The sequence below is a fragment of the Exophiala aquamarina genome, assembly GCF_000709125.1.
Source record: "Exophiala aquamarina CBS 119918 chromosome Unknown aczIA-supercont1.4, whole genome shotgun sequence".
Taxonomy (NCBI): domain Eukaryota; kingdom Fungi; phylum Ascomycota; class Eurotiomycetes; order Chaetothyriales; family Herpotrichiellaceae; genus Exophiala; species Exophiala aquamarina.
Genome location: NW_013550584.1, coordinates 1117586 through 1135024, shown reverse-complemented (window position 1 = coordinate 1135024; position 17439 = coordinate 1117586). Strand labels below are relative to the sequence as shown.

The 17439-nt window shown below is 50.8% G+C and overlaps 8 protein-coding genes across 8 annotated transcripts; 3 read left to right on the top strand and 5 right to left on the bottom strand.

Moving 5' to 3' along the window:
- Nucleotides 1-420: 420 nt before the first annotated feature.
- Nucleotides 421-1501, bottom strand: A1O9_05524 (uncharacterized protein; the record flags this gene model as incomplete). The annotated part of the gene is made up of 3 exons (XM_013404742.1): nucleotides 421-1080; nucleotides 1139-1221; nucleotides 1279-1501. The coding sequence occupies 3 exons, from the start codon at nucleotides 1499-1501 to the stop codon at nucleotides 421-423; spliced, it is 966 nt and encodes a 321-aa protein (XP_013260196.1).
- A 1527-nt stretch (nucleotides 1502-3028) lies between these two features.
- On the bottom strand, nucleotides 3029-3727 carry A1O9_05523 (uncharacterized protein; the record flags this gene model as incomplete). Its single annotated transcript, XM_013404741.1, has 1 exon — nucleotides 3029-3727. The coding sequence occupies one exon, from the start codon at nucleotides 3725-3727 to the stop codon at nucleotides 3029-3031; it is 699 nt and encodes a 232-aa protein (XP_013260195.1).
- A 502-nt stretch (nucleotides 3728-4229) lies between these two features.
- On the bottom strand, nucleotides 4230-5593 carry A1O9_05522 (uncharacterized protein; the record flags this gene model as incomplete). The annotated part of the gene is made up of 2 exons (XM_013404740.1): nucleotides 4230-5424; nucleotides 5517-5593. 2 exons carry the CDS (start codon nucleotides 5591-5593, stop codon nucleotides 4230-4232), a joined length of 1272 nt encoding a protein of 423 aa, XP_013260194.1.
- Nucleotides 5594-6092: 499 nt separating this feature from the next.
- On the top strand, nucleotides 6093-6850 carry A1O9_05521 (uncharacterized protein; the record flags this gene model as incomplete). The annotated part of the gene is made up of 2 exons (XM_013404739.1): nucleotides 6093-6221; nucleotides 6311-6850. 2 exons carry the CDS (start codon nucleotides 6093-6095, stop codon nucleotides 6848-6850), a joined length of 669 nt encoding a protein of 222 aa, XP_013260193.1.
- Nucleotides 6851-7734: 884 nt separating this feature from the next.
- On the bottom strand, nucleotides 7735-11151 carry A1O9_05520 (uncharacterized protein; the record flags this gene model as incomplete). The annotated part of the gene is made up of 7 exons (XM_013404738.1): nucleotides 7735-7901; nucleotides 7957-8050; nucleotides 8106-8484; nucleotides 8721-9405; nucleotides 9469-10305; nucleotides 10417-10670; nucleotides 10979-11151. The coding sequence occupies 7 exons, from the start codon at nucleotides 11149-11151 to the stop codon at nucleotides 7735-7737; spliced, it is 2589 nt and encodes an 862-aa protein (XP_013260192.1).
- A 917-nt stretch (nucleotides 11152-12068) lies between these two features.
- On the top strand, nucleotides 12069-12776 carry A1O9_05519 (uncharacterized protein; the record flags this gene model as incomplete). Its single annotated transcript, XM_013404737.1, has 1 exon — nucleotides 12069-12776. The coding sequence occupies one exon, from the start codon at nucleotides 12069-12071 to the stop codon at nucleotides 12774-12776; it is 708 nt and encodes a 235-aa protein (XP_013260191.1).
- Nucleotides 12777-13472: 696 nt separating this feature from the next.
- Nucleotides 13473-14399, top strand: A1O9_05518 (uncharacterized protein; the record flags this gene model as incomplete). Its single annotated transcript, XM_013404736.1, has 1 exon — nucleotides 13473-14399. The coding sequence occupies one exon, from the start codon at nucleotides 13473-13475 to the stop codon at nucleotides 14397-14399; it is 927 nt and encodes a 308-aa protein (XP_013260190.1).
- Nucleotides 14400-14955: 556 nt separating this feature from the next.
- A1O9_05517 (uncharacterized protein) lies at nucleotides 14956-16860 on the bottom strand (the record flags this gene model as incomplete). Its single annotated transcript, XM_013404735.1, has 1 exon — nucleotides 14956-16860. The coding sequence occupies one exon, from the start codon at nucleotides 16858-16860 to the stop codon at nucleotides 14956-14958; it is 1905 nt and encodes a 634-aa protein (XP_013260189.1).
- Between the last annotated feature and the right edge of the window lie 579 nt (nucleotides 16861-17439).

Here is a 17439-nt window from a genome sequence, read left to right as displayed (position 1 = left end):
GTTTTGATGGGGAGGAGGGAGGAAGTCACGATGACGTATTCCTAACAATGGCTGGGCGGTGCTTTCAAGGGGCATCCCTGTACAGCAGGCAAATGGCACAAAACCTGGCATTTCAAAAGCATAAAAACGTTCGCGGCGATGATCGATGTTTGGCTAATGCCTGTTTGCGTTGCTTTCTTTCTTTCTTTCATCCCGTGGGGGCTCGGTTGAAGGGTTCTCTTGAACACTCATTCTGGAGCATGAAATCTAAAGAATCACGAAACACACTCGCTGGTTTGATTTTATCGTGCACTCTGATCGCCAACCTCCCGAAATGCAATTCAGAAATGTGTGGTGTCCCACCATGTTTGGCCTAGAGAATAGTACCGAAGCTGTCTATGTGTCAGCCAAATTCAGAGTCAGATATATGCATGGGTCAGCTTACCCAAATGTTTGTTTAATACTGCGGACGTAATAACCTTCCCAATTGCGACGCACTACCTCTTCTTGTCCAACAGGCACCCCAGTCCAAGTGACCCGCAAATTGGTGACTCGATCTACATCGTTCTGATCGAAAAAAATCTCCTGAGTACTCACGTGTCCTTCCGGCCATTGAGCAAGTCTCCATGTCTGTACCAATTTCTTGGGCGATTCTAAGGTGACGAATTCACCTGTGACGTTTCCGTCGAAAATCGCAAATTTCCCACCAGGTTTAGCTCCCTCAAAGACTCGGGGCGCGCCTCGTGTGAATGCTGCAATACGCTGCGGATCGGTGAAGGTCTGGAAAAGCTCTTCAGCGCTCGTGCGGAATTCGTCTGTCGCACTAACGGTGGTTGTGTTGATAGACGAACTGCCAGACGTGGATGTGGTCACTGGAGCCGCAAAGGTTGGATTTCGTTCTTTCTGAGGATGCCACGTGGGTGTAGCAAATCCACTGGAGGGGTTGGAACCAGGAGCATGTTGGAGATCCTTCCCATGCTCTTCAATGAGTGCAGGGGCGAGAGTGGAGAAGGCTTTTCGAAGTTGAGGGACCAGGGTTGACCGAACAAGATCCTTGACTGGTTGTTTCTCTTTTTGCTCAGAGTAAATGTCTATCTCAAACTGCAAGATGTAAGTCATGTGACATGAAGTCTGCCGTGGGATCAGCAATGGAACATACAACGTACTCCTCAGGCTCGGTGTCATATGCACATTCGGGAACTCTGATGCTGCCGCTGACATCAATGCCTTCCTTCGTTTTTCCTGCATAATGTCATCAGTGCCCTGTTCACAATTTACTCCGGCCAACCTAGGACGAACCTTCGTATTCTAATTGTAAAGACACGTCGAAGATGGTTATGACCTTTCCTTTTCTTTGGCTGACTTCGACGTCGCCGTCTAGTGACACAAGCTTGGTAATGTTTGCTGAAACCCCATCTTCCTCGGCCGAGACCTTCTTGATTTCTGTTTCTAGGTATTCCTTGGCCCACGGACCAGCATCCTTGGTGACCCAGTGCCAGTTGTTCGGGTTGTGGAGTACCATGGTGGACAGGAGGGAGAGAAACGCGAGCGCAGATCAATCCTACCACACCAGATTAGATATGCTCTCTAGACACTGCACGGGAAGCGTTCGAATAGGGAGAAAAATCAGGCTGAAGGCTTATTGCCGTATAAAGCTGATCCGCATACAAAGAGTACAAGTCTTCTCAGACTGGTGCCAGCTGGATTCTCATCACAAAGTCATGGAGGGAAGCATTGGCGAACGGCACGTACCTGGGTGTTAGCCTTGAAGATGTCTACTCAGACTCGCAGTTCTGTAGTGTTCTTTGCGCATTGAGTCTGAATTGTGGATTTAATTGTGAGCGGAATGGCCTCTTCTAAATTCTGAGAGAAACGTCTAGAAATTTAGAAGTGATTCTGCCAAGGCCTGTTGCACCCGTGCCGGGCGACTATTCCGGAACGGGAATGAGGCCGCTTTAAACAATATCCCGAACGCGTTAGAAACATCGGCCTGCATTGCCTCAGCCGGTTAGGCTTGCCGGCCAAGCTGGTCTCATTCTTGGTATATAAATGTTAGTAAAGAAATAGTAAAGAGATAGCAACCCGTGGTGTCTTCCCCACGTCGACCGCGTCTCAGAAATGTACCCTGCCCGTCCGACGTTGACAGAGCATCATCAGGTTGTGTGCGGGCTTCGTGGAGGTAGGCCTTGAAAGCCAGAATTGGTGTCCGTTCAACAGTATTCGTTCCTTACTCAACGCCGTCCGATAGAGAGGTCTTTCTGAACGAAAAGTTCTGTGTAAAGGGACACGGAGCTGCTCAGTGACTTTCATGACATCGCGTCCAGGCCGGTGCAGCTTGCTGTTCTTCGCCTTCTATGCCGACATCGGGCCTTTACCTATGATGCTAGGATCTCAACTATTTTCAACACATGGCAACAATGCGTGGATGACGCCAAAGGTTGCGTTTGCCCGAGCATGCTTGGGAGGCAAGGGTACAGGTAACAGCATTATTGCGGCGAGCTCGCTCCATGATTCGACCACCAGGGCCGACGAGGGAACCAATGCCAGAGTCATGATGCAATTGCTCGGTGTCGCGCCTGGTACACCTCGTGAATATGCCAGGAAGTGCCAGCCGTCTGATATTTTTGCTTTATCATTGCGCGAAGGTATGGGGTCCCTGCATTTCTTCGACCATTCTCCCATTCGCTAGCGAGCGAGGATTGATCGGTTGGTCTCGAATCGTCCCTCACGCAGATTAAACTCAGGAACTCCCCGTACCGAAAGAGCTTGAACCAGACAGAGTCTTGGTTCAGGTCTCGCACGCAGCCCTGAATCCATTTGGACATACTGTACGTTGATCGGATGACTTCAATGGGAGGTATGAATAGCACTGGCACTTGCACTGGCACTTGTCACTTTTCTAGTAAGAGAAGGATTCCAAGCTCTCAAATTATTCTACTAAATTCTAACGGTTTCGTTCATTGAGTAAAGGGATACGATTGAATATGGCCCTTCTACCATCGCGTTAACTCCACAAGGACTGCAACCTTCCACGACTCTTGGAGCAACGTCAATCCGTTATAACCACTGCGTTCTTGACATAGAGGCCTTCGACAGCAACCTTGACCAGGAACCTCGCCGCACTAGAAACACTGATGCTGTCGGTCATGCGCATGCCGGCGCCGCTGCTGCCCAGCGTCCGCACCTCAGTCTTCTTGTCGGCTAGCTCCTGCTCCTGCTTCAGATCGTCGTACTCCAGCCTGCAAGCCCTCACAAGAGTGTAATCCATCTTCGTCAGGCGGATCTCCTTGTCCAGGATGCCGTGATCCTCGAGCGCGTACTTGATGTTGGTCCACCCCATGAATGCCTTGGACACCCACGGCAGCGTAGCCCATGAATTCCCGACGCCTGCTGTCGACATCACTACAATGCGACGAATGCCGGCCTCCTCCAGGACCTCGCAGGCATTGGCGCATGTGTCGGCTAGAAAGCGAGGAGGTGAGACCTGCGGTGCGAACGGGCTGTCGGACTTCCGGACGGCGTTTAGTGTGAAGATCGCGGCAGAAGGTTTCTGAGAGGGCGCTGCGGAGAGGGCCCTCTTGATGTCGGGTTTCGACAGTGGCGAGCCAGTGACGATGGTGAGGCCTTCACGAGGGGCGAGGCTATCAGGATTTCGCACCAGCGCTACCGCTGTGTAACCCTTAGAGAGCAATTCAGATACAACATGTCGACCGGTGCGCCCAGTAGCGCCGAGGAGCAAGAAATGCATGACTTTCCAAGAATGAGAGGAATCGTTGAGCACTGGTGTATAGTTGAATTGGTGTGGAGACGAAGTGTCTGTCGTTGCAAAATTATCCAGACAGGTTGAAGGAGTCGGTTGTCTCCCCTTTCTTAATGGAAGGAAAAGAGGCACCTATATAGACCTAAGGCACTGATACTGTGAATGCTTAAGCACACTCTTTTACAAGAAATAGTGGTCACGGGGTTCCGGCTCCATTCGTGGACTTAGCATTGGCCTCGGTGGGGGCCGTCTCGGGCCCGATTGAGCGGCAGACTCAGCAGCTGATTGGCTGGTTCGCTCTGAATACTCTAAGTGGAAGCGGCAAGGCTGCAGTACCAGCATGCGATCTTATGCACTCACGTTAGCCGCCTCGTTATCCCTTTTCTAAAATGCTATGGGTGATGTAATTGAGGGTCTGAGCGTGATACGTGGATCAGACAGACATTGAACCAAATATTCCCGAAAAGATTGCATCGCTTTGCCATGAGTATTAGCACACTTTAGATCGCGCCTCTCGACCATTTCTATTCACACTGCGCATTCTATAACCCTTGACCCTTTCGCCGATACTGTTAGCTAATCCTTGTAGTCGGTCGTTCTCGGTCCGCAGTTCGGCGTTCAGATTCGGCGAGGAGTCCAGTGTACCCAAGAGAATTATTTTCAGTATCACATGGAAGAGGCGCATGAAAGCTACCGAAACAAGCTCAGGGCCAGGAGGTTTGATCTCCGTCTCAACCAGTTCAAGGCCAGTGAGCCACGATCCTAAGGAGTCCAGCAGAGCTACTTTCTCGGACAGTAGTCGAACAGCGTCTTCTACCGATTTGATTTGTGACACTTTGCCGAGGAATTCAACAGTCGATGTGGCAATCCTGGTAAGCTCTGTCCGCATGTCGGGTACAATCCTGGGAAGATCTGGAGATTCAGACATCGGAGACACAGGCACCGTCGTCCCGCTCATATCAGATATTGTTGGAGGATCTGCGAACTTACATGGTGCAGCAAATAGCTTGATGATGAACAGGTCAAGGAGAGGCAGTCTCCCATGGTGTGCTGGCACCAATTTATCTGCGGGAACAAGACATGGCCTGGCCCGGTACTGATGCATGATTCTGAATCCTCGAATGATATGCTGGGCCATAGCAGTGTAGTTTCCTCGCACTTGCTCAATGCTGACAAAGACCTGACAGCAAAGTAATGCCGACTTCAACCCGTTGGAGTCTGGAGAGGACAAGTTAGACGCAAGACCCCCTAAGGCCATACAGTATTGCTGGACGCCGTAATCATAGCCCGCAGTCTGCTGTGTGGAAGATGCTGAAACGACTCCGGATGCCTCGAGGTCTTCGCGAAGAGCTCTAAGAGACAAGACTGCGTGTCGTATAGGCGGATCAGTCAAGCTGGCTTGAAGGACTTGCCTGGCCTCTTCACCACAGCTCAGCTTCACATCGAAAATGGTTTTGGTTGAGAAATAACGGTTGAGAAGGTCGATGTCCAGGGGGCCAATCTCAGTAGCGGTGGGCCGAATGAGTTGTAAACCAACGCCTAACCGAGCGCCGCCGGCATGAGCGTTGTTCGTGGGTTGGTTAGTAACAAATCTAAAGGGAGCCTCGTAGCCGTCGCAGGTACGACCAGTGCCAACACATTTTTGGCAAAATGGCTTGTTTTCGTCGCATTTGACTTTCCTTATCCTATTACTAAGTGAGCACAATCACTGCAGAGTTGACTTCCGGCTAAATCCTCAAGCTGGAGGCTTAGACTGATGATGGAATGTGGGACTAACCTGCAGGTTGTACAACCAGTTTTCACCTTAGTTCTACATTGGATGTTCCGTTTCCGGGCGACAAGGCTTCTGGCCATCGTGGGCGCGGTGGGACATTCGTGCTCGTCGCGCAACGCAGCGCCCTATGGACGGGAAAGAGAATCGCAACGAGCAAAAAGCCCGAACAGATCAATCAAATGATCTAGCAGATTCATCACTGACACCAGGATCGTTCGGAGTCGGTATCGGTTAGTATTGAGCCGTGATGTTGAAATTGACACCCCTCGGGCCCGGGGAGAAAGGATCAGCGCTAACTAAGTTCGGCAGGGAGAGCGAGCCCGCCAATCATGCTCCGTTCTAAGGCCCAAGGCTTCATCCTCAGCCTTCCCCAAGCGCGCTACACTCCATAGTTAACAGTGGCACCCTGGCGAGTGACACCATTACCGTAACTACGTTCCGCGACCCAGTCGTCTCCACCAGCCTCTACATAACATACCGGGCGGCTCGCCCAGTCTCTTTCGAAATGAATACTTGTATATGTCGAAGCTCATCACGCACAGTCCTCCATTGGTGTGGAAATTCCTGCACAGCTCCAAAATGCCAGCTTTCACTCTTTATGGCGGTCGTGGTTCAACCAACACCGATCGGGTCCTCCTGACTCTCGCGGAGGGCAGCTTTACGGACTTCGACCTCGTGCTTCTCAATCTTGGAAAAGGGGAGCAGAAGGTGGGTAGACAGTTCCTCTTGGAAGACAACGCTGCTTTTCCTTGCGTTAGCGAATCCCATATAAGTTATGCTAATACCCCTGCATCCAGTCCGCAGAAAACATGAAACGTCACCCGTGGGGGAAAATACCCGCCATAACTCTCCCCGAAGGATTCACTCTCTACGAGAGTCGCGCCATCTGCAAATATCTCGCCAGGAAGTACTCCTTTCCACTTCTACCATCGGAGGCCGACGTCGAAGCCACAGCGCTGTTTGACCAGGCAGAGTCCGTAGAAATGGCCTACTTCCAAGAGTCTGCAGGGAAAATCGCATTTGAGAAATTCGCCAAAAAATTCATGGCGCTGCCTCCCAACGAATCGGTGGTCTCAGATGCACTGCGGTCGGTGGAGGCGTACTTCGACGTTGCAGAACGCCTCTTACAACACAAAGACTACATGGCTGGAAACAAATTCACTCTCGCAGATATCTACTACATCCCGCTGATCCAAAGACTGTTTGCCTGCGGGTATGGTGAGGTCATCCGCAGTCGCAAGGCTGTGAGTGCTTGGTGGGACCGCTGCACGAGTCGACCAGCCATACAAAAGATGTTGGCAGCTGACAAGGAGGCTGCGGCTGCTCCTAGAAAATAAGGGGTAAATAGGATAAAATCAAAATATGAAGAGGAATAGCCACCTCTGGGCCCAAGACGCAAGCTTGTTTCCACGGTAGTGTAGCCTCACCAGCTGCAAAATCAGGTCTCCCCATAAGCACGACGCGGAAAATTGATGATTCGCTGCAAGCATACGGGATTCGGCACCTCAGCCTCAGCCTTTTTCTCAACCAATGTGACGCAGAAAGGGATTCAGAGCCCTTCTAAATCTCCGTCCTGTCTTTTTCTAATCTTGATCAATCATGAAGACACAATACCGTTCACCCAGCCCTACGTTCAATTTTAGTGGGACTGGCCCGACAGGGTTGTGTCCACTGGGCATACAGGACTATGATTTTGGCCAGCAGCAGGGGGACGGCAATGTGAATTCTGGGCTATGTGGGATTTGAATCTTGGTGTTTTCTGGCCTGTTACTGACGTGGTGTTGGCGTTGGAGAACCTTTTCTCCACTGAGATCAATGATGCTTTTTTAGGCTATGGCGGGTCATAGGCGACCAAAGTGGGCTTTTCCACATGATCTCCGCCGAGGCGAGTCCGTGCCTGATGCTGAGTCATGATTTACTTTCTCTGTTAATGTTAGGATTTCCGTCTGTGGACGTGTCAGATTCACCATCACACAAGAGAAGGACCTTTGGTAGCACAAGTACTTGAGATGGAAAGGCCTTATTTTGAAGACCTGCAAGTGCTCAATGTGCACGGAGCGTGCCCTCCAACCAACCGGCTCCATTACTCAATAATAATGACAAAATTCCATATCACGCAAGGAAAAGCGTGATTCTCTTGTGTCTCCTCCGAAGACTTGATGAAGCTCTACTTCAATTATGAAATCATTCCATCACTCCCAGATTTTTCTCCATCCTTGATTCATCGTGCACTCTCGATGTACTCGGCACTGGGCTTCTCGTATTTGGCGCAGAAGAATCGTCCGCTGTTTCTAGACAGCCAGGTACTGAATTTGCTGAGCTCCGATTTCAGACGGGACACCGATTCTGCGTCCATATTGGTCTGTGCAATGATTTCGGGAAGATTGACTGGATATTCGTTAATAGCTGTCAGACAAAAGGAAGATTAATGGAGTCGACGTACCGATCATGCGAGTGAGATGTTCAGCACCATAGCAGTCACCAGGGCCCTTGCCATCCCACTCCTTGTATTTGCCAGATTCCCACAGCTTGCGCACCTAGGATATCATCAGTATAAACCGGGTCTTATTGGGATTTCACTCATTGTCTCACATCGTTTAATTGGCTGCGCTCGAACCGGTAAAGCAGGATCTTTCCAATTGCCTTCTCGAAGTAAGTCTTCAGTCCAACACAGAATTCTTCCAAGATATCTGCTTCGACAGAACCGAGACGTCTGTTGGTCTTCTCTTCATTGAAGTACTCGTCAAGGATGAAGTTCGCCGGGGCTTGGCTGGGGAGAGGAACGAGGAGCAAGGATTTGGTAACATTCTCCCAATCGTCGACGAGGAGATTCTTGAGGTGGTCGGGGATAGAGATCCGAATCGATGGTCGATTTTGGTAATTTTCTTCCTGTAAAGATGTTCCAGTGTAAGTAAATATGTCCAGTCCAGGGGTAATGAAATTGCCATCACGATCAAACAGCTGGGTACGGCTTAGTTGTTTAGAGCTGCGCTTCCGGCTTCCTTTCTTTCTATGGTAGGTCCTTTGTTAAAGGTTAGCTTCGGCCAAAGCTCCTTAGGAATTTTGGTGTCCGGTCCAAGGTGCACATGTGAGGTGTCGGAATTCACGTTCAAATGTAGTGTAGCATCAGTGATACTGCTATAGAGGAAGTCTGCTGCTGGCTTCGGCTTGATGTCAAAGCTGCATTCATACCCTGCATGGGAACACCAATGGCAGATCGGCTTCTGTCTGTTACAATTGATGCCCATCGCGGCACAGGTAGTGCATGGACCTTCGTCTTCCAGTTGATCATTAACAAAGGTGGTTGGTGGTGTGTTGCCTGCTGATTCAAGCAAGCCGCCGGGAGGCAGATTTTCGTCACCGACAAGAGGCTGGAAGATCGAGGACTGGCTCATAGTTGACATTGTCGATCTAGCATTCGTTGATTGCAACACTGAGTTTCCCATCGGAGGTGGATTGGCATTGCTTGATGTTGCAGGAGTGCTGCTTCTCAGAACGCGAGCAGGACGGGGAGCTGCACTTCGAGCAGCAGCGGCTTCTTCCTCGCGTCTGCTTTGCTCTCCGAAGAAAGGGTGATTGTTCGGCAACTTCTCCTGAATGGTAAAGGGTAGCTTCAAAAGTACATTGAAGGGCATCTTCGCCAGAATGTGTGGGTGCAGTTCTTCCATCAATTTCTTCGGGATCTTCAGTAAGGCCGTCTCATCCCAACCGATCAATGTGTCGGCATCGTCACGGTTCAATTGCTGGACGAGGCGGTCTGGGAACTTGAGCGCGTCGAAAGGACCACCACTCCCTGGTGGGTCGATGACAAGAGGATCTGCGTCGACAACAGCGATCTCATGGAGTCGGTCGGGAGCAACGCCCTGATAGAATAACTTCTTGTTGAAATTGCCTGGATCGCCTCTCATGGTCTTGACGAAACCAGGGTGCTCGGTTGGCTTTCTCGTCAATTTACCAGCCTCCCCGAGCTCATCCTCGATCATCGCTTTCTCCTGCATTGTAGTACTACCGATGAGTGGAGCAAAATGCTGCTTGTCTCGCTGTCGTGCCGTATTCTTACTGAATTGTTCTGGTTCATCAGGAGGGGCCGGGCGGGCGAGGATCTCATCGACTAACTCAGTTTGCATTTGCTGCTGTCTCTCTGCAGTCCAGTATGCCTCGTCTCTGGCATGTGGATCAGCCATTGTGCGCCGTCGAGTAGAGGTTGATGCTGAATTGTCTCTAGAGGTGCCGACGCGTCTTCTCTTCGACACGTTGCCATGAGAACTTTTGACGGTGGAAGTGGTGATTGATGGAGATCCTTTTTGTGGACCTTGATTCAGTGGTGAGGGAGACATAAATGTAGACGGAAAAGATTCTGGGATCCGCTTTTCATCGTTGGGTTTCGTGATCGAAGGGTTCTCGGCGCGTTTTGCACGTTTTAGAGCAGGAGTCATTATGTTGTCTTCACTACTCAGTTGCTTGGCTGAGCCCTTATATTCTTTGGGCTTGCGAGCCCTGGTCTGCAGACCTGAAGCGGGAGGACCCATCGAACCGGCAGATGATAGCACTCCAGACGCTTTGACAGCTGCCTTTCTAGGCACATGGATGAATGATGAGAGATCCAGACGCTTATTGGGCACAGAGTCTTGTGCTTTGTCCTTCGCCATGCCTTCTGGCTTGACAGTCAATGTGGTCTTGATAGGACGCCTCGGTTTGGTGAGCACAGGGGGCCCCACGTCGTCCTGGTCGCTAGCCTCATCCAAAATCCCAGAGATGTGATTCCAGGGGGTCGGGAATTGATAGGGTCCACCTACAGCTTTTTCCAGGGTATCCAGATTGGTATCCAGAGTTTTGGGCGCAAGGGGATCACCGTCAGAAGGGAAAGGAGGGTAATGGGAACGCTAATCAGAAGAGGGACCACCAACCTTTTCAATATCGTTATCCCGCGCACGCTTTGAACCTCTGGCTCCTCCGGTAGGGATGGAGGATGTACGTTCCTCACTGCCTCTTCCGGAACCGAGTTCAGAACCTTGACCCCGTCTGGTTTTCCCTAGGGATTTTGTCACGGGCTTTGGGGCATTCTGAGCAACGGCTTCTCGGCGGAGGTTTGCTGCAAGCTCGCGGTTATCGTCTGTGAGTTTGCGTAATCGATCCTGTGACACCCAGTCGTCCCAGCTGGTTCAACATTATTTATATCAGCCTGTGATCTCGCTAACAGCTGAGTGGGAAAGGAAAGGAAGGAAAATGGGATTGGGGAGCGTAATGGGATTTTTTTGTGATGAATGCAGAACCAAACTGCGAAGCACCTAGCGAGGTAGCTGAAGATGATTGCTGTCACCACGACTGCCTTGCCCGCTGCCTCATGTTTGATGATATAGGGGAGGCGAGGAACAAGAATGAGGTTAACGAAATTTTCACATCGTGGGCAGGACAACAACTCTCTGAGATATGAGGCTAGGTGGTATGGACAACTGGGGACTCACGTGTTCTTCCATCCTTTGTAATGGACATAATATTCATAATGACTATTCTTGTCCTTGGGATCCTGTCGTTTGATTTCGAGGACCTTTGCTTCGTACAGAAGTTCACCATGAAAGCAGAGGGCCTTTTCGTCCTTCTGGTACATAGGCTTGCTCTCACTGGACTGTGGAGCCATGTTTTTGGCTGTGCGTTGTGAGTTGGGTTCGTACGCACCGACTGGACAAGGGGATTCGCGCGAACTTGACGATTATTGCGGTCACCCAGGCGACAAGGGCTCATGCACGGGATCTCAACCGATAGCCCGTCCAGGGTAATCACAGCTTCCTGACGCCAAAAAAGAGAAGAGAAGAATTTCAACAAGGAAAGTATGGACAAGGAGAGCGGAGGGATCAGGACCAGGTGGGTTGGGCGAAATTTGAGATCGAAGTGAGGAAGTGAGGGTTGGGCGAGAGGGAAGATCGACGGTTGTGAGGCTCCTTCATGGTTTCTGCCAGCCTTGCCAGCTATTTGGCCGGGAAAGAAAGACGCTAAACCCAATTCCCTCTCATCAATCACGACGCGTCACTTCATCTCAGTGACAATCCATTTTGGAACTGCAATAAGCACATAAAAGAAACTGAAAAGCGTGTATCCAGGCGTCATTTGTCCTACATATCAAGACAGAACGCGTGTATTGTGGTTTAGGGACCATTGCTTTCCAGAAGAAACATATTTTTCTCAGCCGCAGGGATTTAAGACCCTCTCTCTCTCTCTCTCTGCGAGACCGTTCCGCTTGTACGAAATGTGTCTCAAGAAGCCTGGGATCCGTCCTTCTATCTAAACTGGGAGTCGAGGTTTGCATATTGCCGAATTCACAGATTACGAGAGGCCAGGCGACTGCTGTGCGTTGACAAAACTTCCTTTCACGCAGCACTTCAGCTCAGTCCAGTCGGATATCTGCATTCGGAAAACATCATCTGGTCAGCCAGCACTCTATCTGGCAGACTTGGTGCTATCCCAGCTGCGAAGGATATAGTCCAAGCCGCTTCTACAGCCCTTCCGCGACCAGTGCTAGAGAAGTGTGCCCTGATCGCATCTTAACAGTACATCACCATGGCATCGCTCCACCCATCTCAACCAGATGAAGCCGAAATCTTGACTGCTTATCTTTTACATCCCAGCCCTATCCCTACAATTCTCCCCTACTCACGGTTTCAGTCTCTGGTACCGAAATCATCTTCACTTTGTTTGACAGAGCTCAAGCGATTCTATAGAGATCTGCAGTTCCAGCGAGATATCACGATCGATGATGTCCGACGACGAATAGAGATTGAATGTCGACGAAGCACAACTCTTCAGGCTCGGCTAGCTAGGAATCTGCAGCGGGAGACTGGGACGAAAAGAAAACGCGAGGATGATGGCGAGAACGACGGCGGTGGCACGTACGCATATCAAACACGGAAGACTTGTGAAGACTCCGACTCCGACGCCGATCCGGAGTACTCAATCAAACTGGATAATGCCCTACATGGCCCCTTGGGCAACACCATTCAACCACAAATCAAGAAGCACAACCACACCACCACCTCTTTACTCTCATCACTTGCCACCGCAGCTGAGGATCTCACATCAGAAATAGCCTTCCTCGAGGGAAGGTTGGCAGAGCTTCAGAAAGAATGCGAGGAACGAGTGGGTGGATTGAGTGACTTGAGATATGGCAAATTCAACAATAGTGCAGCGACGGGCGAGAGTATTGAAAAGGAAGTGGTTGGCAATTTGGAAGCGTTGAAGGATGCCCTTGAAAAGGCTGGTAGCGGCTGAGGAATGATTGAGTCAATGGAACAAAGGACCCTGTGCGATGTCTTCTCGTTGCCAGGGAAGACCGGTGCCCTTATGTGCTGATGAGCTGTTTTGAGGAAGCAAAATTGTTCAATGCCAATGAGTCAAAGCCAACTACGTGGCGACATTTGAGAATATGTCCTTCAGTCGATCCTGGACGAGCTATGGCGTTGGTCGGATCTCTTTGTCCCATGGACGGCCCGCTGATGTACACGAAGCATTTTCTGGCTGGAAAAACTTCAGTGTCAGATACTTACTACTTACTAGGTAGGTATCGTTGCATCTTGCGAAGAGGGATTGTGCTTGATATCTCGCTAGATAGGTAGAAATCTCTAGCAGCCTCAGGCCTCTATCGCAGCAAAAAGAGACCGCTGGGCACCTTCCATGCCTGCCAAAGTGGTACCCCGCACTTCAGGCGTAGAATATTACATAATAATTATAGTAGGCATGTGATTCTGGAACTTTTGGAGATGCAGAGAGAATAATTATGCCAGCCACGAACTACATGATGAAATAATGCACCACCTGTTCTTTCTAGAAATCCTCTGTCGGACACCCACATGATCATGATTAAGACGGACTATGACATTCCGTTCCTTCTGTTCAACTCAATTTGACATAGACAAGGCGCAAACTCCAACACAATCACCTGGAGCCACAAGCAAAAAGCAAACAACCATGGTCACAACATCGGGCTTCTCGCATGCACCAGTAACCCGCTTCGTGATCCTCCTCTGCATATCCACGAGCATTTTGACCTCGATCCTCGACGTCAAGCACTACCTCGCAATCCGACCCACGCCGCACCTCTGGCCCTACGTGCAATTCTCACGAATCCTGACATTCCAGGCCGCATATACCTCGTCGGTCGAACTCCTCTTCTCGACCACGCTGCTGTACCAGTTCCGAGTGCTCGAGCGTCTGTGGGGCAGCCGCAAGTACGCGAGCTTCCTGTTCGTGTGCTTCTGGCTGAATGTGCTGCTTTTGCCCGCGCTGGTGGTCACGGCGAAAGTGTGGTCCCTGGGCGTGTACAACTACCTGCCTAGCGGGCTGACCGCCGTCGTGTATGCTTGCCTCAGTGCCTGGGCAGATGAGATCCCGCAGCTCTACCGGTATAAGATCATCACAGCGAGTCCGAGTTCGAGTCCTCGAAGGGCGGGCGCACGAGGTGGAGATGGAGATGGAGATGGAGATGGAGCGGAAAGTCGGGGAAGTGCGACTGGACACAGCCCACAGCAGCCTGCGGGCATCGTGCTGAGCGATAAATCTACGACGTATCTCATCGCGGCACAGTTGGCCTTGAGTCAGTTTCCGTATCAGCTGCTCCCCGCTGCGGTAGGGTGGACGATAGGCACGGCGTGGATGGGCGAGTTGTTGCCGGGTGGCCTGGGGAGATGGAGAGTGCCCAGCTGGCTGGTTGGAGAAACGAGCAAAAGCAAGGAACGAGGCCAGTTCGAGGGACTGCGCCGTCGTTTGGAGGAGGAAGGCAGCTCCGCCGACGGAATGAGGAATGTCAGTGATAGTGTCGCTGCGGGCTCGAGCCAGGGGAACAATGCTCGGAGAGGTTTTGGACGCCAGGTTTTGGGCTATTTCACTGGCTCTTGATGAACTTTTGTCGTTCTGTTGTTCACGCAGCTGGTGAGAGAGCATTTCCTCCATTTCGAATTTGATGAAATGGTAGATTTGGACAAGGAAATGCAATACATGACCTATGGGGTTAGACGGAAAATATCGAACGATGCTGAGGTGAAACGATGACTAGATCCCAATAGTTACATTTGTTTATTTTTGCATTCTACCCGCAGTGCTAATGCTCTACGTTAAAGGAAAAAAGACTTTCCCTATTCCTACAAGGCTTGCCGGGTTCGCAAGTCGGTAGGACTGATGGATTCAGCTGCACGAATGAGACGATAGCTGGCGATGTTGGGAGGGGCTTTGCCACACTGCAGGTGGTTTGAGTCTCAATGGGGGGATGGATATAGCCACGAGTCAAGTGCCGATGCCGTTCCTGGTCCTCAGATTTGAGCGCGGATGTGGTTCTGCTTTTGGAGAATTCCCTCGACCTGTGCGAGGACTCCATGGAGTCAAGGCACATATCTAAAAGAGCAGTAGATCCTTTTACTCCTCATGTCTTTAGAGATGATTGGTTTTCCTTTCCACTTCATCCTTCCTTGCCAGCACCACCCGTCTGCTCCTCGAACGCCTGCTTATATCGGGCAACGGCATTCGCGAGGCTCTTGATGATTGGGCCGAGGAGGTGCTTGACGACCTTCCCGCCGCCGCGGATCTGGTTGTGGTCTATCCTGTGTCGCCTGCCGGTCTTCTTGAAGCGCTCTTCTATCGCCTTCTGCTGGGATTTGATGTGTGCTTGTCTTTCCATCTCTGCGTCCTCGGCGATGACGTTGATGCGGTCTAGCGCGCGGTTCAGGCTTTCAACCAGCGATGCTATTTCGTTGGCGCGCGACACGTCGCCAGAGAGAAACGCGTTCCAGAACTGGCGCAGGAATTCGATTGTGGTCGCATGTGTCAGCGTCAGGCGGTCGTATATGGCGGTACTGAGGCCTGATGTCATCGGGATTTCGGAGGTTTGGTCGCGGTGCGCTTGCACCAGGGAAAGGATGTGGGTCATGGCGCTGGAGGAACCGGTTTTCATTTGACTTTTGTCATTGTCATCCATTTCCTCGTCCTCGAATTCAAAGGCGTCGATCGGGATGGCGCCTACTCCTGGTTGGGGGAAGTGGGAGGTGAGGTCCCTGTGGACGTCCTTTATGGATTTGGCCGGGTCGATATTGCGGAAAGGGTTGCGATCTGTGGTGCTCTCGCCATCCTGTTGAGAACGATTGTCTGCGAAGAAACGACTTTGATCACGAATGTTCAGGATGATTCGTTCCTGTTCTGGGTCGCCTACGAGATCGTGGAGACGGAGTCGGTTATATTCAGCCTCTGGCATCCCAATGGGTGCAGAGGCGTCGATATCTGAGGGGCGGACGGTCGCCATGAGCTTCTCAGAAAGGTTATTCAGTCTGCGAATGATGGGTGCTTTGTCGAGAGCTGTCGCACGAAGTTCGCTATCGGGTCGGTTTCCCTGGCGGCGGCTGTGATTTTCCTCATTCCCTTCTAAATCGATGAATTTTGGAATGTGCATTTCTGAGGGTGTGGGTCGTAGACCGGTCAATTCTGGGTGATTGAGGAATTCCTCAGTGTCCAGATATTTGTCTCGAGACTCTCTCGCTGGGTCAAACTTCAAGCCGCGCAGTTTCATGAACAGTTGGCTTTGGAAGAAGCGTGACCAGAACTCCGTTTCCGATTTACACTTATTGGGGACGACCTCGTCGTAAACTATACGCATCACAGGATACTGTTCAAATATAGCACGAACATGATCTCCAGTGAGACTGAGCTTGGTCCCTCCATCTTCACGTCGTAGTTCGGAGAAAACGTTGTATTTGCCCCTTCCCTGGTTTTGAGCGATAGCATGTGCCCGAAGCAGGTGAACACGAGATGACCAGAACTGGGTGGTAAACTGAATGGTGGATATCGATTCCGGCTTCAGATTCAACGCTTCCAGGAATGTTCGTTGCAATTCTGGATCTTGCTGCATGAGAGATTGCTGTAATTTGACGTCTGTCTTCAATCGCTCATCGTCCTCCCAGGAATTGGTAGTCTTGTTTGCGCCCGAAGCGGCATTCGCTATCGTCATGGCAGCGGACTGACCGCCAGCCGGTCCAGCAACAGCATTTTGTGCAGCCTTTTGCGCTTGAATAACATTGGCTAGTGAATCCTTGATCGCATTCGCTTCGCTTCTCGGATCTTTCCTGGATGTGAAGGTGAAAACGTGTGCGGTTGCTTCAGACCGACCCGGATCTTGAGCGAAGATCTTCAACATCACTTTCGCACTCGATTCTGGAGTTTGCTGTAGATTGGTTACATTTGCCGCTGATATTACCAGGCTGGGGCTAGCATCCGGCGGCTGGGCTGGACTCCATGAAACTGATTTTCTATCTTTCGAGATAGCTAGGAGGCCTGGTTGTTTCTTGTATGAGGCTTCACCGGTCGGGAGTGCCATGGTCACTTGATGTGGACACTGAAAAATAAAGGAAATAAGTCGGACTCGCCGGTATGACGGCTCCAACGAGTTCAAAGACAGGGAGGCGAATTTGCATTGCGGTGGTTTCTTGTCTTTCAGGCGTAGATATTTCCTTCGCGGCCCACACTAGTCTATCTCTTATTCATCATGTGAGACAAGCTGTTAAGATTCATTGACTGCAGTACTAGCTTGCGGGCTCTGAGCCGGCCTTGGTTCAGGTTGACGTTGGATATTTGATACACGCGAAGTTCAGGTTAAGTCCTTTGCATGGCACGCGCCAAGGCTACGAACATGACGATTCACATGTGGCATCCACCCCCTTTGCGTATACCCATCACGCTGCTCTAACGACTCTACCCGCCCACAGCCTAACTCTGGAGCCCTAAATGGCTATCGTCAAGGGCATATTAATTATCAGCCGCCTTCAAGAAGTTAGACGTGGGCAAAACGGCGCCACATTGTGCATGCCGGCTGGAGACCTATGTAGTATTTAATCTTGAGCACAACGATAAGGACAACTTTGAATTGGAATTTCCAGCAGCATATTTTGAGCTGCTA